The sequence below is a fragment of the Cinclus cinclus genome, chromosome 8 (assembly GCF_963662255.1).
Source record: "Cinclus cinclus chromosome 8, bCinCin1.1, whole genome shotgun sequence".
Taxonomy (NCBI): Eukaryota; Metazoa; Chordata; class Aves; order Passeriformes; family Cinclidae; genus Cinclus; species Cinclus cinclus.
This window is the reverse complement of record NC_085053.1, coordinates 7070512-7096539: the sequence shown is the minus strand read 5'-3', so window position 1 is coordinate 7096539 and position 26028 is coordinate 7070512. Positions and strand designations below refer to the sequence as shown.

General features: G+C 42.0%; 1 protein-coding gene across 1 annotated transcript in view; it reads left to right on the top strand.

Annotated features, from left to right (window-relative positions):
* The first annotated feature begins 6810 nt into the window (after positions 1 to 6810).
* RGL1 (ral guanine nucleotide dissociation stimulator like 1) overlaps positions 6811 to 26028 on the top strand; it is a 53280-nt gene continuing 34062 nt past the window's right edge. Inside the window, exons 1-2 of the mRNA XM_062497054.1 lie at positions 6811 to 6837; positions 7779 to 7889. Of these exons, the coding sequence (XP_062353038.1) occupies positions 6811 to 6837; positions 7779 to 7889 (138 nt within the window). The remainder of the gene's footprint in view (positions 6838 to 7778; positions 7890 to 26028) is intronic.

Here is a 26028-nt window from a genome sequence, read left to right as displayed (position 1 = left end):
CTCCCTGCTCAAAAGAAAGATGTGGAGAAGCTTTCTGATTTAAGAGGAGTCTGATTTAATAGGGCCTCCTGGGCTCTGTAGAAGGGCTATAAAATCTTTGTAGGATTTGGGGAAGTCAGATAGAATGGATGTAGCATTAAAAAAGAGACCTATAGATAATATGAATTGTTACTTCCCTTCAATTATTTCCATTTTAGCCCAGTGAAAAGAAGAAAAAAAGATGACAACTCTGGCTTACTGTTGCCTGAGTGCTAAGAAAAATTTTGGGTTGGTAAAAAAAAGTTTGCAAGACTTTGTTTTAGATCTGGCTGAGAAAATTGTCCATGGTGTGTAACTGTCTCCAGCATCCAGAAGATCTCTCTGATATGACAGGCATTCAGCAGGCTCCTTAAATCAGGGTCTAGGAACTTCTGAGTATCCTGAAACATGTCCCACAATAAAGAGGGGGACACAGTTCTTAAGTTTAACAGGGATCATTTAGACTAAAAAACCAAATAACATGAACTACGATAAGATTATGAGGATTTGTTATTAATTGATGCCTGTTATTTTATTCTTAGAGGTCAAGAAAATGCAAACAATGGGATTTTTTGTAGGAACAGTGTTTGAATTCAAACTCTTCATTTACCCATTGTGGAAACTAAGCGTGTGCATGAAGGGAGTGAGTCAAACCTAAGACATGCTGCCACTTGATTATAACCCAATGGATGGGAGGGACAAAGTCCTTGGGCTTTAAACTAGTTAGATAAAAATACAGAGCTCACTGGAAAAGGTCTGCTCATAGGGACAGGGGGCCCCAGCCAGAAAGGGAAATAGTCCCAGTATCCTAAATAATAGACACTCCAATATAATTAATAAGCCCCGAGTCTTCTGGGGAGTGCTTGGATTAAAGGATACTGGAACGATACAGGCTTCTAGGGGAGAAAATAGTTATCTTTAAGAGGAAAAATGAAAAGTGAAAAATGAAAAATTCTCTGCCAGAATTAGGAGATGAAGATACTTATAGCCAACAGAGATTTATCCTGTTTAAACATACTGTAACAGGGCCATAAAAGGCATATGTTCAGTATATCTGTAATCAAAGCAAAATGAAACAGGGCAGAAGGGAAGTTTTGAAAACTCCTTTAATCAAATAGTTACATTTCTTATTCTACAAACTGAAGCTTGCTCAAAAAGTACAGGAATCAGGGCAAGTAATTTGGGAATGAGGGGGAGGATTGAATACTAACTAGTCAATAATATAAATGATAAATTTGTAAACATATTCTCTTATGGAGAATCAGCTTGTGTATGGAGACAACAGAGCAGTGAGGGAAAATCAGCATTGTGCTAAATAAACCCAATACATGTTTGTGCAATGGTAAATTTAATTATTTACACCTGACTTAAGCACAGAAAAAGAGATCTGAAACACAGTGAAGACAATCTTTCGAGTAACAATATGAGAGCCATTTGATTTATTTTATATGTGACATGAAGATTTTTGCTTAAGCATTTTGCTGTGTTCTGTTATGGCATTGTTGTGTTCTTGTACACACGAAATATGTATTGCTGGATATATTAGCCTTCTGTTCTCCGTCTTCCATAACTTTCTGTTGGAGAAGGCAGGGATAATTTTTATTAGCTCTGCGTAAGCACTGAGGTTGATTCAGGTCTCATGACAATTGAATTGATGTCAGGAGAGTTACCCATAGTCAAATTTGTAATTGAGCAGCGCCTTTTTATATGATTAAACTCTTTACAGAGAGTTTTAAAATTGTTCAAATAAGGCCTTTGGCCTCTGCTCAAAGGTGAACTTTTTGGAAAGTTTGAGCAAAAACATTTCATCCATGTGTGAATATGAGGAGAGTGGAAAACTATTTTTCCCCTCCATAAAGATTTTTTGCTGCCTTCTTTTGAACAGCTCTGCAGTGTGAGTAGTTGAGGCCTGTGGGCTCAAATTTGGCATGGAAATAGCCATAAAGTGAAGTGCCTTAGTTTTGGCTTTGATTTGACTGAGTTGTGAGCCTCAGAAAACAATGTTCTCAGCATGCACTCCAGGGTGTTGTTTCTTCCTTCAAAGCTGCTGAAATGTGCAGCAGAGAGGATTTACTGTGAGCAACTGAGGAGCTCTGCAGCACAAAATTAGAGAAAGATATTGTTCTGAAGCTGCAGGATCACGTGGGTATGGAATGGGAACAAGAGACCTCTCAAAGCACTTATGGTTTCCAAAAAGTTTCTGGGTGTTTTGTGATCTGTCACACTGGAAGTTTAGGAGTTCTGAGTGCTAGGACCTGCAGTCCCTGCTCCTGCAGGTAATTTCCAAGGACTGCAGAGAGTGAGTAGGGATAAGGTGTGGGTGAGTAGGCATAGGGCTAAGCCTACCCTCTGAGGCACTCAGGCATTGCTTGCACTCCTCTGGAGGCAGAGGCTCAGGGAGTACAATACACTGCTGTACAACACTCCCCATGACATAGCAGGGGTGCACTGCCCCAGCGATGTGCCCCTGGTTTTACACACAGATTTGCTTTGAAGGCTTTCCCAATGGGAGTCCAAGGACTTGCTGTTCCTGAAGGAGATATGCCCCCCAGATCTGAGATTATGTCCCTTTGGACAGCACAGCCTGTGAAACAGTGCATGCCTATCTAATTGCAATCACATGTGAAATCAGAGGGCCAGGGATGGCTGGATGTGCTTCCTTAACTACATAATTTTTTGACTTAGCATAGTTAATTATGCAGCCTTATGAATCATTAATTTAGTTTTATGTATGGGAGCTCTGATGCATTTCCTCTGGCATTTTACAATGAAGCTGGTTAATATTTGCAATTTCTTGAAGGCTTCTGTTTAGTTCTGGTGTCCAGGAAGACAGATTATGATGGACTTGTGTGTCTGGTTCTTTACTGAGCTGCAATAACGTTATCACATCTTTCTGAGTGAGGGGGGAGCAGTGTTTTCCCTTTTGCATAGGGGTGAGGCTTGCAAAGGTTGCAGACATTCAAAAATCAGTGTGTAATGTTGCATTTTGTTTGCTTTGATTAATTAGTAGTTTGTAATTGAAATTCAATGTTTGATTCTAACAACTTTTCTGACTGGCTGATGTGTAACGATAGTGCATCTCAGTCATTTAAAGAATATATATATATATACATGTCCAATATATTTAACCAGATGAGGCAGATGGAAGACCTGGCTCACCTCTGCTCCCTTCTGCATCAGCTCGCAGCACGTGCAGAGCATTGCCCATGTTGATGAAATGTGAGGTATGTGCCTGTGAGGTGCTTTGTGCCATAAAGGACCTTCAGGAGATTGCAGTGCACTGAATACTAAGCAGCTCTAAAGCAGCCCATGACAAACTAACTGTGTAACGGAGTGGGAAACTGGAACTTGGGTTTGCACAGCGTAAAGGAACACTCCCAGGTGAATCTCCTGTAGTGTCTATGGTGAAGAGCTCCCTGCTGCTAAGCTACATGTCAGAGTGGGCTGTCAAAGAAACACAACAGAAAACTTACTTGTGTTTTGATTTTTATAGTGTCTGCATTATCTAGCTTTTGTAGTTCACCTGCATATGATTTTTTTTATTTTATATTCAATCTCCAGAACTGTAGGCAACGGCACCTGTTAGTTATAAAATTGAGAGCATGTGCCATAAACAGAAAGCAAGAACTAAATATGGTTTAAAGAAACCAGATGAATAACAATTAATGAGATAGTCTTAATAGAAACAGTATTTATTTTCTTTTGTAGGCACTCACTTCAAAGGCATCATCAGTTGCAGGGGTGTCTCTTTGGACAGGCTTTATTCCATATAATGTATTCTTGTATTTCCTACAGAATAGAGTGTCTCATGGAATTTTATTTTTCAATTAACAGTTAGGTAATGCCCTTGAGGTGACATTGCTTTGGAGAAAAAGGTAATACTATAAAAATGTTGACAACAAAGGCATGGTTACTAGGAAGTGTCTTACATAACCAACACAAAATCAGTTTTGACTCCTGGACTACTCAAGCACCAAGGAGTGGAAATGGCTTGAGCTGGCACTGCCATTCAAAGGACCTCCTTGAAACCATGGCTTAACAGCGGTGTGGTTTTATCCCCATCTCCCAGGGAACATCCTTGCACAGTGAAGGTGAGCTGCATGCACACCTCAGATACATGGCTTTGTGATGTAGGATTTCTTTCCTGGAGAAGCTATCAGGGATCATTCTTACGTCATCTTGTTGCTTTGTCCTTTTCCTTTGCTCTCCCAAATACTTTCCATATTCGGGTATCTCTGACTTCTGTTTCCTCCTCTCCTCCTGCCAGGCCCTGAGCAGGGCAGTCAGATGAGCTGTTCTTTATTTCCAGCCGCTTTATAGATCTTGTGCTTTGTCTTCCCATGCAGGCATCTGTGTGCCAGCTGTAGCAACAGCTGAAACCCAGGGAAAATCATCGTTCCACCACTACCTTATTTCTCTGTGGACAGTCAGCCAGCTCTTGTTGGGCTGTAAGTGGTCAATGATCTGCAGTCTGAGAGCTTTCCAGACCTCAAAGTATTTTCTTATATAACATTTCATTGTGAGAAATGTAAAGTTGCATTCACAAGTGGATTTGTGCTTCTCTCTTGTTGCGAGTGGGAGGGAATGTGTGCTTAGATGTATTACAGGAACAATTCTGGTTCAGTAAAAAGGGCAGGCACAGGGCTTGATTGTGGCAGGAATGTAGTTATTGCATGTGAACATGACTTGGAAAAAACCAAATGTTTAACACAGTGTTGACCTCATGGTTCATTGGTGCAGATCAGTTTTGTGATTAAAGTCTGCTAAAAGTGCAAACCAGCAGTTCTACTAAACTGAGTTGCAGACACTTCTTCCTCCTTTTCAGACTTCCTTCTATCCTTGAGATCTTTACAGAACATCTTTTAGATTAATCAGAGCCTGGTTGGTCTTCATGTTTTCCTGTGCTTTCAGCTCTGTCTCTTGGTCTCAAATAAGTGTTTGTGCACTATATAATGGATTTTAAATCTAATTAAGTGTTACATCTGCTTTTTCTCTTTTCCAGTTTTAAATAATCAGTGTTTGCATATATAAGGAAGATTTTTAGGGGCCTTGAAATATCCTTTTCCCAAGGCAAGACAGTTATCAATAGAATGTCTGATTACTGCTCCTTCTGTAACCTTTCACTGTGACATGATTGGACTCAGTGATCTTAGAGATTGTTTCCAATCTAAACAATTCAATGGTTCTAAAGTGTGGGCACCGTATATCCAATCTAACTCTGTGCAAGACTAATGGCAAAGCCAATTAATAAAAACGGTAGCTTTCTGCTAAACTATATGAAGTCACCTGCTGCTCCTACCCAATGGAGGTTCTCTCTGTCACTTGTCAGTGGCCAAGAAGATTCAGGAACATAATTTCTGAGAGGGCTTGTGCTCTGCCTTGAATGGAAAGTCTTGAGCTTGTCTGTCCATGAGGTGTTCTCTAAGGATCCACTCTGAAACATGTGATTGAACATCATCAAACAAAAAAACTTTTATTTCAGAGTATTTTTTTTTGCTTTGGTGCTGTATTTCTTGTGGCTGGATATGCATTTGCTGGGTCCTGTTCAATGGCAATTTGCTCTGCAGGTACTCACACACCTGCTGGGCTGGCCACGGGGGATTCAATGCACACTCCACTTTCTGCACATTAAAATTATGATGTGGAAGAGCAGTTTGCAAGATCTAAAGTGTTCAGGATGCTCTTTGCAGTTTTACAGAAGAAGCCACAGGACTCTGGGAAATCTACACTTCAATCTGTAGGTGCAGCACACTTGAGTCAGGTTATTGATCTCTGCTTATTCCAGGTCACTTCAGAATCACACATGTAAACCTAACAGCACAGCCTGGCAAGTGATCACAGCACCTGGGACCACACAGCTCAGTCTTGGTTTTATAGCTGAAAATAATGTTCCTTGATTCTGTAAAGTTCCTCGTGTTAAGAGGTAGAAGTGTTGACAGCCTCCGAAGCCTGCAATGCTCCTCAGGTCATCAGTACTAACACTGGTGAAAATAAAAACAGGAACATGCTGGAGGTTAGTGTGGGCCTTTGGGAGGTCTGTTTCAATTCTTAGCACTTTCGTTGCCTTGCATGGGAATTTGTGCACTTGAATCATCCCTATTTTAAGTCCCAAAAAGTAGGTAACTAAAGACAGCTCAGGAGGCAACGAAGTGTGGTTTTTAGGGTGTCTTGAGATCGTCATGTCAGCACGCAGGTGCCTATAGCTAGAGCATCCACAGAGGTGCTCATGGGGGCTTCTTTGTGGGCGATACATAATATAAAAGTATCGGCGATTGCAGGGCAGGGCTTACTAAAACCTTTAATTTCCTTATTTCCCAACTGGCAGAAGTAAGTTCTTAAAGTTAAGCATAGCTTAAAATTCCTTCCTTACGGCAGCCCCAAGACCTGACCCGCGGTCGCCCCTGCTGCCCTCCGCCCTGCCCGGGCACCGGCAGTGGAGAGAGAGGAGGGAAGGGAAGGGAAGGAGGGGAAGAGAAGGGAGACGACGACGAGGAGGAGGAGGAGGAGGAGGCGCTTCCCTGGGAGCCGGGCAGGACGCGGGCGCCGCAGCGGTGACGAGCGGGGGCTGCGGGGGCACAGCCGGGCAGGGCGCTCGGAGCGGGGCTGCGGCCGTAAACAGGAAACCCTGCACGGGCCGGCCCGAGGCGGCGCCAGGCACGGCCGCCTCCCCCCGTCCGTCAGTCCGTCCGTCCGTCCCCCGGCCCGTCCCTCCCGCGCAGCACGGGGGCCGCTCGGCTCGGCCCGGCCCGCGGCGGGCGCAGCGCAGCGCGTCCGACCAGAAAGCCACCGAGGATGAAACTGCTGTGGAGAGCGAAAATGGTAACCGGCTGTCCCGTCCCCTGCCCTGTCCTGCCCTGCCCTGCTGCGGTCCCATCCCGCTGCCCAGCGATGCTCAGTGCCGGACGGTGCCGCTCCCGGTGCCGGACGGTGCCGCTCCCGGTGCCAGACGGTGCCGCTCCCGGTGCCGGACGGTGCCGCTCCCGGTGCCGGACGGTGCTGTGCCTAGTGCCAGGAGTGTCGTGTCCGATGCCGGCTGCCTTGCCCAGCGATGCTGTGCCTGGTACCGGGATATGCCGTGCCCGGTTCCGAGCAGAGTGCCTACATCACTCGTACGCTGGAAAACAGGGAGACATTGTACTCTGCTTTATTATCTTCGGCTTTTTACTTAACGAGTTTTAACCGTTCTCTCCCACCCCACTCCTCCCCCCGGCTCTAAAGCTGCTTGGGTTTTTCTTTCTTGTTCTTGAAATAATAGGTTTTTGGAAGAGTAAATCACAAGCGCTTCAGATCCCTCCTTCTCAAGACTATTAAAATGTCGCTGTGTTTTAAATGCTCTGTAGCTTCAAAGATTCAAGGCTGCCGAAGTAATTCAGCAGTTTTAAAAGTGCGAATCCTTCCCTAAATGAAAGGCCAAAGAGATTAATTGCTGTAGCGAAGGGGAAAGAGACGACTGCTAATCAAAACCAAACTCTTTCCTTAGAAGACTTTATGCAACTATTTAAAATATGTGCTAGTCTGGGAAAAACAGTTAAATGGAAAGTCAGGGTGCCTCGATACCACAGGAAAGGACAGCTTGCCAAGAATATCTCCAGTGCTCCCTAAACCTAAGGGTATCCTGGATTGCTTTGATTGTTGTGTTTGCTTTGTGCTGCCCATCTCTGCTCTGCCTGGAGCAGCAGAGCACCTGGGATAGATTGTGGTCAGCAGAAGGGGGAAAACGGTCCTTTTCATCTTCTTTTTCTTTCTCCTTTACCTGGCAGACCACATTTCAGGATGGGGGTGAAGAGGTAGAAGATGGAGCTGTCTACAATGTCACCCTTAAAAAAGTGCAGATTCAGCAGGCTGCCAACAAAGGAGCAAGGTGGCTGGGGGTAAGTGAGGCTAGCAGGGGGGAACTGGGGAGGGCTGCTCATGGACTTCGGAGCCATCTCCAGGGAGTTGAATTCCACAGGAATTGTTACAATATTAACTTTCAGCACCTACTGCTCTCAATATTTAAAAAAAAAGGAAAAAACAAGCACTAAACTAGTCTGCCTGGGTCATCTGAAATAACATTCTCCTTGTGTTGACTCTTCCTCTTTTCTTGACATGTAAAAACAATTTGACCAGCTGTGGCCATGTATCAGGTGATTCTTGGTGCAGAAATAAGGATCCTAGTTTATGGCCTGAAAAGCTGAACATTTAATGGTTGTTTCAGACTCATTATGGCTTGTTTCTGCTGTTAGGAGCCTATCTCAGGTCTCCAAACAAATAGTTATGTTGTTTTGACTGGTGAAAGTCCCTCAAAGTGAGCAGAACTTCCTCTGAACTTAAGGGAATATTGGTTTAGGTCTTATCTCTGTATTGCTTTCTTAGCTAGATGAGAAATTAATTGCATTTCTGCAAGAATTACAGCAATGTACTGTTTTTCAAAGCATGAAGGCTTTAATGGTAAGTAAAATGACCTTAAATGCACAGAGTTGATTTGACATGCTGCTGAGTGCCTTCACCTTTATCAGGCCAAGTCCCCAGTTGATAAAAAATGTCCTCACTGCATTGGAAGCAGTGCAGCTGTGGCAGCTGGGGCCAGGTCTGCAGGAGATGCCTATAACTTTCATAGTATTTTGCTATGTTTATTTTTTTTTTCTTTGGGATCAAAGGCAGTAATATAAGAACTTGGCTTGATGTAGCATCCATCTTGGTATATTAAAGGCTTTTAAAACTGCCCTGAGATTTATGTCCGGTCATTTTCTTGTGAAGCTCCTGTGACATAAAGCAATACAGTAGAGCTGAAACCAGAGTCAGAAAAAATAAGCAAATTTTGTCCTGCATACGGATAGTGCTTAGAGTCTCCCTGTGTTTCCAAGAAGTACACAGAATACTAATCAGAACAGATAATTTCAAATCAGCTTCCTTCAAGTGGCAGATTTCCCATTTCTGCCTCCTGCTTTTACCAGGAAAAATACCACCAAGTATATTTGAGCTCCTGCAAGTTTCCCAGCTGGTTTTGTGAAGATAATTTTGAATGTGTCTGTGTCCCATAAACATAGTTTAGAAAAGTATTTTTTTTTTCTTGCTTGGGCTGCGTTGTTCCTTGTAACAGAAGGACTTTGCCAGGCCTTGGTCCTGTTCTTAAAGGAAGGGACCATGTGGTCATCCCCACAGCTGATGCTTCCTGTCCCAATAGGAGGCCCAGGGACTGCAAGGTCACGGCAGTGACAGTCAGGTTCCTGTGGCTGTTGTTGTTTTTTTCAGGTTAGAATGTTTGTGGGGAGGGACACAATGTGTCAGAAATCCACACCTGTTCCAGGCATAAATCTATGAGTTCGGCTTCCAGTCTGGCCTCTTTCATGAGCAAAAAACCCAAATCTTATGTGTATTATTTAAAAATATTTAGGAACATATAGGCTGTTTGTTTCCCTTGAGCTCTTCAGAACATAAAGTATTTTAAGCTCTTCTTGTGATCTTGTTTTATTAATGGCTTTTTTGTGGTCCTGAAATCAATAAATAGCCTCTAACCCAGAGCATTATTTATGAAGAGCCATCCCTGCCCCCAGCAGTTCGGCTTTGAAAAGGCAAACTGCCTCTTTTAGAACTGTCATCAGGTGACTTTTTTCTTTTTTTTAATCTGGAGTTTATAAGAGTTCTTTTTCTATGCTTTGAAATGCATTAGCACTAAATTAACAAGGTTAACAAGGTTGGATTTAGTAGTGTTGATCTTAATTTTTTGATGGTGCTCTAAGTCAGGTTTAGGTTGAAGACTCAAGGTCAACAACCTATTTGTACATCAGCAAGTATTGAGCCTTCACAGTAACAAACATAGTAACTCTTATTGATCATATGCATGCCTGGATGTACTTTTAAAAAAACTTTCTTCAGTGTCAGTTTGTGTCCTGCAAATGATGCCCCCCCCCCCCAATATAACCTTGTAAATGATGACCCCTTCTGAGGCACTGAGCTTCTCCTGGTTTATTGTGGCAGGTCAAGTCCAATAAACCTTCCTTAAGATTCTCCATCCTAAGAACCCATCCAGGGTCACAGAATGGTTGGTCCTGTAATGAGAGAATGGATTGTTTAAAGGCCAATCATAAGATTCCAACTAAAGCACCATAAACACTTGCCTGTTGAAATACAGAAATGTCTTTCTTGTGTTTCAAACTTCTACAACTAACAGAAGGAAAAGTGAAACAGGCTGCGACTTAAGCAGGCATCAGCAGTTCCAAAACTTTCAGAATTGTGAAGCTTTTGGATAATCACTGAATTTCTTAGCTTTAAATTTAATATTAGACATCAAAGGATGCCAATAATAGCCACTGCTTTTGTTACCATATACTTAGTCACTAAATATTTAGCAAAGCTTAAGACTTTAAGCACTAGAGTATTAGGGAATATTAAAAGCTCTAGTGGGAGCTCAGTATTGTGAGAGATGCTGCACTAAATCACTGCTTTGACTTAAAAGAATGTGCAGACGTGGTATTTAAAGAGGATTGTCTGTACACATGTCTTAGCTGATAATTGGTGTCAAAACTTCAGAAGTCATGTGTTCCTTCTAGAAATATTATAGAGAATCCCTCCCAAACACGATAGATTCAACCGGAGAAAGCATGAATGCTTTTTTTTTTTTTTTTTCTTTTTTTTTTTTTTTTTTTTAACACGAGAGTGGGTTTTGGTGTCGCCAGGATAGATTTTTGAGAGGTCTCCAGGCTCCTGGAGAGAGAGAGGAGCAAGCTACAAAAGCCATGGAAGCTAAGATACATGGCCTGACATCTTTGTGAGAGAAAAGGATGGAGAAGTGGGGCTCTGTACATATGGATGGCACACACTCAGGAGAGGGGATGAGGAGGATTTGGGGTGGACAATCAGCAGTTTGAATGCCGTTATGTCAGGCTAGAGAAAAAGGCATATTGGTAACTGGAAGGGAAGGTTTGGGAGCGCAGCAAGGAATTTGAAAGATGTGGTTAGAAAGAGAATGTTGTGTTTTGAAACTTTATTTTCAGTAAAAGCCTGAAAAATGGGATTCAGCTTTCCTCTGAGGATGTGAATCCAGCCCATAGGGAGGCTGGATGTCAAAGAGGGTGGTGCTATTGTCCGTGAAGAAAAGGCACCAAAGCATAAGAGACAAATGTTCTGGGGGGGGGGGGGGGGGGGGGTTTGATCTTGAACTGACAGCCAGGTACCCGTGAAATGAAACAGAGACGAGTTGAGTCATACTGTAGCCAGAAGTAGGTAAGAACAGCCAGACAGTGGATGTAAAAGGAGATCAGCTGCTAAATACTGAATTTCTGTGGCCAGGAGCAGTATGCTGACAGTGCGGATGGAATGGCACGGGGAGGGAGGTGAGCTCCAGCTGGTGATCTATGGCAAACACTAAACAGTGAAGAGAGGGGAAAAAGCAGCGGGTGGAGAAGTACGTGGGGAGATGGGGGGAACTGGGGGAGCGGAAGGAGTGGTGCAGGAAAAATAGAGGCATGGTGTGGTGCAGGTGGGTGGACAAGATTACTAAAATAAATGCAAACGAGGTTTTAGAATGCTGTGAAGTGACTATTGTCGAGCCCCCTGTTAAGCAGCTGGAATGCTTTATCTCCCCCTTCCAGGAGTTAGAGAGGGATGGGCTGCCCGCTGTCCAGCCCTGGGAGAGGAGGGAATGGTGAGGAATGAATCCCTTAGACAGGAGGGGATCCTGAATACCTGCAAATGTCTCTCCTATCAGTCCTTCATGTGGGAAGGAGTGAGGAAGAGACCTACAGTGTGTGAGTATTTAGTGGGGTAGGTCACAGGAAATTCAGCCAGGAGCTGGAGTTCCCCAAGCCTTCCTGGTGATTCTCCACACCTGGAATGATTGCTGAGCTTTGAGAGTCCATCCTCACCATCAAGTTTCTTGCTTTAATGATGGATGACAAGGACACCTCTTCCTTTGAGTCTTAAATAAATAGTCTGCTCACTTATGGCCAGCCTGCCTGGCTTCATTAGGTGTGGATTGCACATCTAGAGGAGATTTTAGAAACTTGGTTTTTACTTTTTGCTTTCTTTTTTTTTTTGGCTGCAGCTGAACTTCTGTCTCTGGGGTTTGCTCAGGCAGAGATGGATGCAATATATAGCTTGTCTTAAAGTGTCTTTAATATTATAATGCTGGGTGCGTAGCAGAACATTTTCTTCCAAAATTGTCAATGAACTGCTATTAGAAGGGCGCTTTTCAGTTCCTTAAAATGCTAAAAGAGGGAAAAGCTGAAAAGTAGCAAATATATCACTTAATATTTGTGTTTTCTTAGCACTGCTATTATTTGATAATTACCTTTTCTGGGAATTTTGTGGTGTTTTAAAAATAAATTTTTAATTTTAAAAAGTCTGTTTATTTTTAATATAAATATTTTTTAAAATTTAGTGCGAGTGATTGCCTTGCACATAAAACTGCATGTGACCACAAGCTTGGCTTCTAAACGCTTCCCCAGTCACATACATTGGCAGGAAGTTTGTGCTGGAGAGTTCAGACAGAAGAACGTTGCAGAAACTTGTGGCTCACTAATCTGTATCCCATTTGGGACCTGGGACACAACCATCTCTCTGACTTGATCAGAAAAGAAGCTTTAGTCTGGATTTCTTTTTTTCCAGCACAGACCTCCGAACTATGGGTTAAGATTTAAGTGGTGCCTGGAATCATCAACATTTAGGAAGAAGCAAAACCTCACATTTTCTCTGAGCCTGCTCCTGCCCTCCCACGGTCCCTTCTGAGCCAGCTCTGTGATTTCTTTTTCATCCTACCCTTAGATCCCAGATGTTCTGGTCGAGTGTAGTTTCCTGTGGAAGCAGCAGCCAAGGGCTTGGCTGATCATTGTCCTTGCTGCAGCTTGCTGTTTTGTCTCTTGATTTAGAGCACGTGTTGGTCACTTTTGGCTTAAGCACTCTTTAATCAGCTTCCCTCAGCCTGTCCTGACTGCCCAGAGCAAGGCCAGCGTGCAGTTCTGGCCGTGTATTTGGCAGAAGTAGAAAAGCAGCTCCCAAGGAGCTGACAGGCTTCCTATGGAAACTGAGCTGTGCTACTGTCCACTCCAAGGTCTCTGAGGAGCTGTCTTGGAGAAAGAAAAAGGATGGGGTGTGCTCACATTGGTTTTGCTTGGGGGAATATGCCTGTTGGGTGCTGGAGACCCACAAAGTACCTTATTCAGAGGGAACAGAATGATTTTATCTGTAGATATTTACACGGTTATCCAAAAGAAAGCTTTGGCATCTCACTTAGCTTGTCTTTTGGTTTGGAGTAGGCTCTTCCCTCCTGTCCTTCCTTCAGTTGTGGGTGTAATAGTACCATGGTACTATTCATAGCCCTTATTAATGACTTCTCATGGAATATTTTTCTTCTGGCTTCCTGGTTTAGGCTCCAAGGATATCCTAAGTAACAGTCTTGGATACAGTCATCAGCTGGTTAATAGAGGCTGTGTGTGTAACAGACACTCAGAAATGGAAACTGAGCCTATTAAGAGGTTTAAAAAGGAAGCCTGAAAGATTACTGTCCATTACTTTCCCAGTTCAAAATCAAAAATGCATAATTAGAAGGGTGACTGGTTTTGTAGCACAGTGTTATGCTCTCAGTTGAGTGTAAAACCTCCCACTCCAAGCTGCCAAGGCCTGCCAGGGTGGCAGTGCTTTAATCCTGTGGTGGTACAAAGGCTGATTTAGGGCTGGGATACCCTGGCACGGCCATGAGGAGCTAGGGAGAGACAGGGGCAGCCTTCCTTCCTGGGGCTGTGCAGGGGCACCTCTTGGTAATGATTCTTATATTAAGTGGACTAACAAGAGTTAAGAGAGCCTCTTGAGTAAAGCTGCTGGAGACTGTTCTGTTGCTGCACTGGTTGTGTGTGTCTGCATTTTGGATGTCTCCCACCCAGCCTGCTCATGGACAAAACTTGCCCTTGGCATTTACCTGTGACATGCAGGATTAGAATGCCATCCTTGGCATCCTGTGCTGTAATTGCTTTTCCCTGGGAATTCCTCTGACAGCCAGTATGACTGTTTTTTTAAACTCTGCTACTTGGATGCTACAGGTTCTCCCTAAATTCCAGTGCCTTGACTGTCTTGCTGCTGACATCACTGAGTGTTATCTTGCTTGCTTTTTTAAGAAGCAGTAAGTGAAAGGAATAACCCCCGAATTTTGCTTCCTCTGCAAAGGAACTGGCACTTTCTTTTTGAATGCTAGATCTAGGTCACTTGTTTGGTTAAGGAAGAGTTGGCAAGGAATGTGGCTATGTGTCATTGGAAGGCCTGTGAGATGCAGCACATGAACTGGACTGAGATGTTGTACAGAGAACAGCCCTGGAGAAACCATTTGTTTCACTGTTTGGGTTCTGATGCCTTCATTTAAGGAACAGGCTGAAGCATTTCAAGTATGTTAGTCACACTTGGATTTAAATTTAACCTTGGTAAAGCTAATTAAAAATATGTGTATAAATGCATGCTTTGAACTTGCATCTTTTCCTGCTGCTGTTTTTTTTAATATATAATTTCCTTTAGCCAGCACTGTAAGTGTGTGCACCTGTGCGAAGAAGCCAGCACAAACTAGCCAGATCATGGCTTAGCCCCTTGGAGAAAACGGGGTTATTTTGTGTAACAATGGTAAATAAATGCTAACTCGGTGTGGATCCTGCTCTTGCTTGTCTTTGTGTAGTCACTGTGCAGTGTCTTGAAAAGCAGGGGCAAAAGGTGTGTGATGTCTTAATGTTAATTCCACATTAAGATAGTATCAGAGACTTTAAAAGGTGGCTCCTAAAGGGAACTGGAACCTCATTACTGAAGCACTGAGCAGCTCACCAGCAGGTGTCTCTGGGAAGGTGTCACATTTTGCTTCTGCAGTCTCCCAAAAGTACTTTTGGCCTTGATTCACCCCAAAAAGCACTATGTTCATTGGCCATGAAGTGATTTGTAAATTCTTCCTGGGTGGTACACTAGCATGTAGGTCTCAACTATAAAGTCTGTGTTAAGTTTTTATACCTTATTAAATAAGAATTTTATTGATGTATGAGGATGTGTGTTTCATTTTATTTTGTTATTTTTAAAAATTTGAATAAGGTTTTAAAGCCATAGTGAGGAATTACATGTTTTGGATATGGAAATCCATTTACTGTTTATGGAAATCCTTTTACCTTGGGCCAAACTGAACTCATGCTAATGCCTGAATACTCCAGTTTAGTACCATGGCACTAATGCATGACAATTCAGGGACTGCAAGGAAGGCAGAAACATATCCAAGTGAAGTGATAATGGTCTTGCATTCTTACAGCACCTTTCACCCAATAACTTTCAAAGCATGGCTGCAGATTTTCTCCAGACTGACTATGTTGGGTGTTGTAATGCAACACAGCACAAAAGTAGGATTTGGGTAGGGATTAAAATTCAGCCTCAGTGCTGCGGCCTGGGTTTGGGAGATTCCCCTTTCATTGGGGAGGTGGGGAAGAGATGGGTGAAAAGTGTTTCTGGGACAATGTGACTTCAAAAAGGCTGGGGTTTTGAGGCTGCTGAAGGGTTTGAACCATTAAAAAAGTCAGGGGAGATGGATTAGCTGTCAGAGCTGCATAGTAATATTTATTTAGTGGCTTCATAGTGTTATCACATGGATATCGTCTTCATATGTGACACATGCAGCAAGGAGCAGCTGCTCAGTGAGGCACAGCAGCATATGGAAACAATTTAGGACCAGAAGTGAATTAATTAAATGCACCTGGGGAGAAGACCCGGGTTTAGGAGAGCCCAGAGTTCTGTGGAAGCATTTGCCCCCCATGCAATAGCAGTTGTGAAAGGAAGCTCAAATATTGAGTTACAGCAAGCAACGAGGGAGTGAAGCTTAGAAAATACTGTTAAGGAGATGACAGTAAGTCATCAGTAGTTCCTGGTGCTTGTGCCCTCATCTCAGAGGTAGGAAAACTAGAATGGGATCCACAGGTGGAAAGAGATTTGGAGACACCAAAAAGGTGAGGACTGTTATATTTGTGTCTTGGTGCAACTGGGGTTGATGTGCAAGTTTAACAATTAATCCTCACAGGACTGAGGCTCCATTCTGGCAATGAATAGGAGGTTATAGGGAAAGCCTTCAAAACAGAGAGTGGAGAAGGGACATGTTATCTCCAGAGTGGTTTTGAAAGCAAGGGGGGAAAGAAATTAGTGATTTTACATTGCGTGTAATTAACCTGAAGGGACTTACTGCTGGCAGAAGTAATCGAGTCCAGCCAAGTCCAGGAGGATTCAGAAAGGATCAAACATTTAAAGAATGTGAGCAAATGCATGAGATTCAAAAGACAAGACATTAATTTTTGTGATTTAGGGGTAAAACAAACACGTCCTGAAGCTGAGAACAGCCTTTTCCTTTAGGCTTGTTATTCTGAATGTTATGGGTGTTATTTCTTCACCTTCCTCTATAGCATCTGGCCATTTTTAGAGGAGGAAAAACCTCCCGTTTAGTTTAAAATGACAATGATTATGTGTGGCTCTTTATAAAGTTCTGGTTTAAATTTATTTGCCACAAATGTTTAATGAGGGAGAATAAGATTGAACACAGGTACTTATCAAAAGAATCTTGAGGACTTTAATGCCCAGGAGGTGTCAGGGCCATATTGTCACATGGTCAAGGAGTTGGTGTAGGTTGGTTTTCAGCAGCCCTGCAACCTCCTCCTGGTTAAGGAGAACCCTGTGTGCTCAGATCTTGTTCTTTTTTTATGTGTGTAAAGCAAAAGTTTTCATCTGTGCAGTTTTAGACTCTGCAAAAGTAGGGATTGTATGGGTTGCCCTTTGCTTTACCCCATTCAGCTTCACAATAGCTTCTTTAAAAATGAGGCAGCTTGAGCAGAACATGGTACTCTACATGTGGGCTCCTCAGACTTTGTGTTTGCTTTTTGTTGTCACTTCCAAGCATTGTGCTGAAATATGTAATGTTCTACCTACTGTAAGCGTTCGGGTCTTTTCTTGGATCTGTGTGCCACTGTGGAACCTCTGAGGGTAGGACTTTCAGCAGAATTTTTTTGTGGCCTCTCACATTTATCTCCATTTAGTTGCATAAGCCATCTGTTGTACATCAGAGCATAGCTCACCTTCAGCAGCTTTGGCAATCAAAATGAGATTTTGGCAGCTCCACCTCAGGTGTGAAGCTTTGTGCCACTTTGCATGGTGACGTTCACTAACCTTGCAGACTGATGGGGTTTTGACTTTTTCCTCTGTGCCACCTCCATGGATGTCCCACATATGGCTATGACAGCAGCCACCAGTGCTGCCCCTGGGCCACAATGGCACTAAGGAGATATAGGCATTTCAGGTGCTTCTGTGGAGTAATCCTGTTATTATAGTGCATTTAATCTATTTTTTTCTCTTCTATTCTTCCCACCTTTTTTGGTCTGAAAGCAGTTTAAAGGATTACTATATTTTCTCCTCCTACCCCTTCACCTGCTTTGTACCGCCTTTCTCACTCGGGAGACCCAACCTTTCTTCCAGTCAGTAGCTGTTTCTTCCTTTCTGTAGAGTCCATGGGCTCTCTGTGCAGGTAAAACAACATGTTTTTATTACCAAGTGGTATTTTCCATTGAAAGATCTCAGAATGATTGAACAATAGGGAATCACTAAATGCTTTGAGATAGACCTTGGGCTTCAAACTGGAAAGTTATGGTAGATCTCATCAGACTGCCAGATCCTAGTGGCTCCTTGTTAGTATCTATAAATCCTAAAGCAGAAATAGGCCATCACGTTAGAGCTAGCTAGGGTTTTATTCCCTCCTAAATATATTTTAGGCCCCACACAAGCTCGCGTATATTGAGTAAATTGAGTTTCTGTTTTGACTCGAATTGAACACAGAATGTCCTTCAGTTGTTTAGAGGATTCCTGTTGATAGAACTTGTCAGATGAGGTTCATAACATTTCAGAGATGTGTTGGTGTTGGGATGCAACAAGTCAATACACCCACCTGGATTAGCTGTTGTCTTCAGTGCAAAAGAGATTAATTAAATGCTCCTGAGGTGCATTTGAAACCTGGTTTAAATATTCTATGCAAATGCAGCAAGAAAATTATTATGAAGATATACCTCTGCTTTTGTTTGCTTGGTTTGTAGTAATCTCTGGCTGTACTTCTGATGCATTTTGTGTTTTTTAGAGTAGAAACCCTTTAGGGCAGGGCGGGTGTTTTGGTTTGGAGATGGCAGCCATTGTGCTGCTGTTGGAAATGCCCCATGAGTAACAAGAACGTGTTTCACTTGGAAGGCAGATCTTAGGCCTGTGCATTCCTCCCATGGAGTGCTTCGGATTGATTCTGGCTGTGCTCAGGCTCCTGGCTCCCTGGAGCAGAGAAAATGTGAATGAACTCTTGCACACTTACTTAAAGCATGACGCTTGCATTCTTCCTGCAAAAACAGGCACTTTGTTCAGGAAAACATCAGGTGGTCAGGGAGAGCAGGACAGGGAAGAGCAGAGGGTAAGCTATTAACTCCTGGTGGGTAGTTAAACAACAACCCCCTCAAAAAAGAAGAAAAATCAAACCAATGTGGACAACTTCTGATTTATCTGGCTCCCCCCCCTCCCCCCTTACTTGTAAGCTATACTTTGTATTCTGACTCAGTACTTCCACATAATTATGTGTTTTGATTTATGTCCATTGCCTAAGGATTTCAGTCCAAGTGCAATGCAGCATTCTTAAACCAAAACACAAATATCTGCAGAGGGCTCAGGGCCAGCTCACACCATTTGTGCTGGGGCAGAAGAGGAGGGTTCATGACTGGTGCTATAGTTAGGAGAATGCAGTAATTCGTGTAGGTGTGTGGTAGTTCAGTTGTCACATGCTTCTGCAGGTCTGGTGAAATGCAGAATTTCTCAGAGAAAATACCTGTACAACTGGGACAAGGATGTTGCCATCGCTCGCAGACACACGTGTAGCCAAACACAGTCACTCCCTGGCTCTCTAGGGGGGTGTGCATGCAGGAGAACACCAGGAAATACCATACTTCATCCCTGTGATGTCTAGATAATATAGTAAAAATGCAGTTTGGCCTGGACTAATGCTAACATTTTTGGACTCTTTCAGCACGTTAATAAATATTCAAGCTGGTAACACTTAATATAAGTAAACCTTAGCTTCCTATTACTGCTTTTTCTACTCAGACCCCACCCTGGAGAGGCGTCTTAGCTTCAAAACAAAGGGTAGTAAGAAGCACAACCATGGAAATGAAGTTTATAACGCAGTTTAGGTATGTTTTCATGCTACGGTCATAAAAGTGGTTACTGACTGCTACCCTATTTATTTTTATAAGCTTAGAAAAAATTGGCATTAGATATTGCTCACAGTAATTATTATGAGACATGTTAGCAGCATTTCCTGGGTATTTGTTGTTCCATAAAAATACCTTGTTCCAAGTTCAGTTTACTTTAAAATATGAATCAGTCTTCTGCTAAGTATTTTCTCCTCTGTCAGAGGGCATTTCATCTCCCCTCACCTACATGTCTGATTTTCACCTATTCATACTATTACTAATTTATCTCTCTTGCCTTGTTTACGCTGGATACAGTGGCAGTTTACACCGATTTCATGACTCAGTATAAATTTAATTTCTGTGTACCGCTTGAGCAAGCTTTACAGTGTGAAAGGAGAGCCAACAATACAATTAGGATGAATAAAAGCATTTTGGGTTATGTAATATGCATTTGTGCTACTATTATGCAACAGAATTATTACTTGTGGCATCCTTAAATCCATTTTGAATTTAGCACTGTTGCCTGCTGCCTCATACAGGACCTTCTTTGTTTCTACTGACTGAGCAGAAAGTGATGATGAGCTCCACAATTAGTTTAAATTACATTTCTGGAAGGAGATAGAAAATAGTGTGACTTGTCACAGGACGAGTATTCTGTTGGTAGTCAAAAATCGTGATACCATATGAAATCTGTCTGACTGTGTTAGTGCTAGTATCAGTCATCCCCTCTTTTTCCTATGTTTGATATTTATAAAAAAATGGCAGTGTATTTCAGCATTTCTTATGAAAGAAACATGGCAAAGAGCTTTGCTGACCACTGTTTCACAAACATTTGAATAATAGCTTTCCTCTGGCATTTCTTAGGGTAGGCATAGAGTTGTCATTTTTAACATCAAGGTAGCTTAGAAATATTGTATATAAATGCAGAATTTGCTGTGCAATGAGGTTGAACCTCTCAGTATTCTTCAGGTGGCAGGTGCACTGTTCCTCTCCCCCTAATCTATAATCAGAATCACAAGAAGCTGTTTCAGACTCCAATGAAATGTTTGAGCTATCTGCCACCTTTTATACTTGTTTTCTTTGTTCAGCACCTCTTCTCCCTTATGGCTCCCAGTAATGGTTCCGGGGTGCTTTGGCACCTCCAGATTTCCAGGGCAGGCTGGAAGCCGTGAGAATGTGGGGAAGGAGGAAGAGGAGTTAAGATGAAGGCTGTGAGCAGAAGCAGTAATTACTATTTGTGGGGCACAGGAGAGCTGCCTTAGCTGCCTTTACCTCCTTAGGGACATTCTGTAATCCATACCTGGAAAAGCTGTTAGTTGTTTTCACAATTAATCACTGCTGTTTTATGCAAGGACCGGGAGACTTTGTAGAGCTCTTCTGTCAAGGAGACACTGTGTAACACTTCCTTTGGCTTCAGAAGTCAAAATATTTTAGAAAATGAGCTGGTTGTACTGCCAGAATGGGCACCAAAACCCATTTCCTTGCCTTCATCCTGGTGCTCTGCTCACTTAGCTGTTTATTATTTCGAATATTTATTTACTGCTTGGTTTGGGGATTGGACATTTTGGTGTTTCTGGGCACTGAAGAGAGGAGGATACTGAGTTTTACGAATAATTTTCTTCTAATACAGAAGGGGTTTGGGAAGATACTTAGTACAGGACACACTTATTTACTGGATTATAAGAGTGTTTGTAGTAAATGTCATTTGATGACAGCTATTCCTCCTACAATATAAGATGCACATGACTAAGAGTCTTACCTGACTTACTGGTTTCTTTCTCTAGCTTTTCAGTTTTAAATTAGGAACTTGCTAAGCTTCCATGTCCAATCAAAACCACCACAAGGAATATTTAATAATACAAGTTATGAAAATAACACATCCCTGGCATGCCTAAGAGGGAACAGTGTTACGCTGAACTGCCAATCTGTGAAACACAACAAACAAAAAAGAAACATCAATAATCTGATGATTCAGGTTCAGTTAACTCAACGATGACACCAAATCACACAAGAGAAGAGGGTGAGAGGCCCTGTACTGGTTTTGTTAAAAGTCTTTCTCACAAGAGAGGTGAGAGGCAGGACGAGAGGGAGCATTTGTAGGTAGGAAGTGACGAGAGGGTAAGTGCATAAATCATAAAAGGTAGAGATGGTGATCTGGAGCTGTTCAGGTAAATTTTTTTTTTTTTCTTTAAAAGCCTTGTATGCTGGACAGTGAACCTCCTGGATGACTTTATCCTCTATGAATAATGTGGCTGCATTCCTTTGCTGCACAGGTGGTTCCAAGTGGGTAAATTCAGAGCAGGAATTTCTATGTTCCCATGGCTGGATAAGCACTCTACCACTTGTTAGAGCTGCACAATGCCATTTTGACCTAGACCTCTTTGAAGATTCAATTTAGTAATGCACTTGCTAAAACTCCTTTAGATACATGCAGAGAGAGATTTGTGAATTAGGCTTCTTTACTTTTGCTTTGATCCTGTACAGCTGGTCCCACAAAATTCACCGATATCCAAATGAGTCTAAATTTGCATCCCTTTCAGAAGGGGTGAGAATGCGCAGCTCAGCACCATGGAATGCCTCTTGTTTCTTATTTTCCCCGGAGTGGCTGCAAGGTGTCTGAGTGAAAAGGTTCTAACTGAGCAGCAGCATTCGCCTAAGAGGATTTTTTTTTTTTCCTTTTCTGTTTTTCCCTGTAAATCTGCCTCACAGCTTTTGTGACTGTGTGCCAGCGCTTGGGACAGATACCAGCCGGAGAAAACAAGAATGCCTTTTGTGTCATGATCGTGGAATTAATTGGTCCTGGAAACTCTGGGTCGCTGCCAAGAATGGGTATTTATGTGGCAAGAAAGGAAAGGAAAAGGGTGGAGCTTTGGAAATCCAGGAATCCCCCTCCTTTTCGGAGCTTAGCAAAGAGTTCATAAACTTATTTTGGCTTCTGAGTTTGGCGCAGTCATTATGTAGAGTTCTGGTTTTGAGTGGGCGTTATTGTTTTTATTTTTTCTTTTTGAAATCTTTGTTTGGTGTGTTTGTTTGTTGTTAGGTTTTGCTGTTTGTTTTCTTTTAACAGTATCCAAAATGAGGAAATGAGAGTTGGCGAAGTGGAGAGAGTTCTGTGGGGAGCTTTGGCATAATTTTATTTCATTTCATTTCCCAAGTGCACTCTAGCATAAAAGCATCTGCCTTTGTCTGCGGGACACCCAAGCCCTGCAGGCTTTCCAAGGCTGGAAATTCTTTTCCAAATCCGCAGTTTTCCCCAGGCCGGGTGTTCGCAGTGGCGGCAGCGCGGGGCCTGCGGGGCCCACGGCTGTGAGGGCGGCAGGGCCGCGGCCTGGCCCGGCCCACAAACACTCCTTGTGACTCTGCGGGATAAGATTAGCACAGGCGCTGCTGTGGGGCATTGTTCGGGCAAAACCGGCGCTTCTCAGAGGGTTTTTTTGTTCAAAGGTCATGTGGTGGAGTTGGGGGGTCAGTGCGCATGAGTGTCAGCTGCTGTGGGTCTGTCCGTGTGTCTGTCCGTGTGTCTGTCCTGCACCCACGGTGCAATCCCGCATCCGTCCCCTCGGTTTTAAACTCCAACTCCGCTGGGGCCTTTGTTGGAAGGAAATGCTTTGTCAGGAAAGTTGTTAAATGCCTTTGTGGTTGTTCTTTATCAAAATACTTGGCTAAGTATTAATCAATAATACTTGACTAATTGATTAGTAATACTTGACTAAGACAACTAAATTTCATGTGTGCCTGCATGTTAAATGAAGGATATTTTAGGTTTTTCTTAGACTGACATTATGGATGCTTATATTTCTGAAGCTTTTCAAGTTCAATCATTCCATGATATGATTTTTGTTTTCCCCCCCTATTTTTTTTATTTCCCCCAAGAATGAGTGTAGATTAAAGATACGTGTTGAAGAACCTGTGTGTAAGGTAGCAATGTGAAAAAAGTAATCACGAAGAGCATCTAATTCCTACTTTCAGAAGGTTAAAGCAGACTCATATTTAGACAAACAGTGACAATCTTGATTAGAGTGCTTTATTTTGAGTTAATGTACATGTTACTGCACTTCAGGCACTTTTTTTTCAGCATAGGGTGCCTGTCCAGTAAGTTAATAAAAGCAGAGTGGAAAACTCTCCATCTGGAAAAGCTGTAAGTTTCAAGAAAAGTGAAAAGCATTAAAAAAATCTGTCAAAATTGGTAAAAATGCATTCAGAGTGTTAGTTAAATGCTCCTAAAAATAACTCCAGAATTTCTGAATAAAACAAATCTTTAGTGGAGTGGTAATGTTTCAAATGAGAGAGGCTGAAGAATATTTGCTATCTCCTTTTCTTATTGTTCATCCCAGTTGGTTTAGTATTTTTTTCCAGTCAACGCAATGAAAAACAATTAGATTGATTTCATTCCACGATTCTCACTTCCAGAACCTCAGCAGATAATATTTGCATTGGAAAAAACCTGCAGAGCAGTGGGGGTTTTTGGGTGAAAGCAATTGTTTCCAGTGCTATTTCTAAAACAATGACTACAGTTCTGTATGCCTGTTTGGGTACCAGCCTGGTTCTGTCCTGATCAGAGTTTTAACTTTCCTTTTTCTCTTGAGTCTGTAATCCCTCTTGCTAGGCTGTAGCACTTATTTAGGCAACAGTGGCATCTGTAGTTAATTTATATTCCCACTGGAGCTTAACAGGTAGTGCTTGGAGGAAGCTTTTCAGCCTCGATGTGTTTTGGTCTGCATGGAGCTCTCCTATTTCATCAAGAACTGTGTATGTAGGTAATGTTTTGTGCTGTAATGCTGTAAGATGATCACCTTGAAGACAGTGGGCCCCTCCAAAGACACAGCATTGTCAAGGGTTAGTAAAGTTGTTGGAATTCCACTACATTAGTACGCACACAGACTCAGAAAATAAGGATTTGCAAGGACATACCTCAGTTTAATCTTCCTACATTTGCTTTTGAAAGATGTTGTCTGTCTTGTAGGAAGCTACGTGCTCATCACTTACACTTGCGGATTATCAAGGTTATAATCTGTTGCCTGAAAAATCAAAGCGAGATTTTAAAAGACAAATCAGACTATAAAATGCCATATCTGTTTGTTTTATAGGATCAAGAAAATGTTACCAAAGCCCTGAAATATTGAGATCTCTGTTAGACTGCTGGAGACGGTGCTGAGGAGACAAAGAGGAGCTAGAGGACTTTTTTTTTTGTCCTTTAGATGCACAAAACAGTGCAAAACTGGTGTGTTTGTTGGTACCACTAACAGCGGTCACCCTGCACCCCTGACAAAAATTGCAAAGAGCTTTAGGAGCCTTGTTTTCATAGCAGTGAGTAGAGTGCTCCTCTGAGCAGAAAGTTCTGAAGCAAACATGAAAACTCCTTTGCCTTTGGGCAGCCTGGTTGTGTCAGTGAAGAGATGCCCTCTTGATTAAATCCAGACTGAGCAGTTTCCTGTTAGCATGAAACTCAGCCCACAAGGTCTTATTCTCAAAGCCTGTTATTGAGTTTGTCTGCCAAGTCCCTTTTCCTTTTACAGGCAGAATTGCTGAAATAATACAAATACAAGCATTCCCAAAACTCTCACAATGATTTCTAACTGTTTGATATTTTGCTGACAAAGTTTTAGATTTTTCAGAAACTGGGTCGGTTTTGTTTTGCTTTGGTGGGATTTTTTTTGGGTTTTGTTTCTTTTTAGCATTCTCCCAACATGATGTCTTGGGGAAGTTGTAGTGTTGCAATTAATGGAAAATTTTGTGCATGTATCAGTCTTGGACGCAGAGTCTGCCCTTGTTTTGAATATATTTGCATGAGAGAATGAGAGGGTTTTATGTGCCCTGAGAAAATATCGCATAAACCATTACACTGTGAGTGGGGTAATCTGCTGGATCAAAAATTAAGAGTTAAATACAGTGGTGCAGACTTCCTTCCCTGTCTCAAAGTGGTTATATTGTGTAACTAGTTATTTTCAAAAGTGTATCATAATTGTAAGATAAAGAATTAACAAGAAAATTGCAAATTTTTTTTTTAATGCAACTAAGTTTTGCTTAAGGAAAAGTTTGAATAGAAGAGAGTTACATAGTGGTGACAGCATATCCCATTAATAATATTTCTATAATGACTTTGTCATCCATAATTCCAGGTACACTTTTAGTTAATTTTTATAATTAATATATTTCCAGATGCACCTTTAAGTCAGCTATATTACAAATTATACACCTTTTAAAAAGCCATAAGATCCATAGAACAAAATGTAGCAAAATATTTTCCTGTCTAGTCCATTTTGTTGTTGTTTTTTTTCTTTTTAAATACAGACAATAATGTATTTTTATGTTGCAGCAACGATTTGTTGGATCTCATTAATCTGGGAAATGAGATAGCAGAGTTTTATAAATAATATTAGAGACAGAACTTTAGAATGATGTTAAAGACATCTGTATTGTTTAAAACTGAAAAGAATGTCTATTAGAAACAATTCCAAAGCAGTGGAGAGTAGTGATGTAAATAGGAAGTGGGTGGGATATAACTTCTTAATGATCTTATTAATAGATGATTTTTTTTTTTCCCTTTGTGTTTGGTCAGTATCCTGAGCCAGGGTTGGTAGTGACTGTCATGAACATACTGTCTTCATGCCCTCAGTATCAAGGTGTTTGAGTAAATGTTGGATGTTTTTTTATTTATAATCCCATTTTTTTATCCCACATACTTTACAAAATAGGATTTAAACCAGTCACAAAAATACTTCTCTGAATTGCCCTCTAAATAATGGTTTAATTTAAGGAAATGTTCTTTCAGACTCCAAGCAGGCTGTAAACATTTAAAACAAATGGTGTTTAAAAAACATAC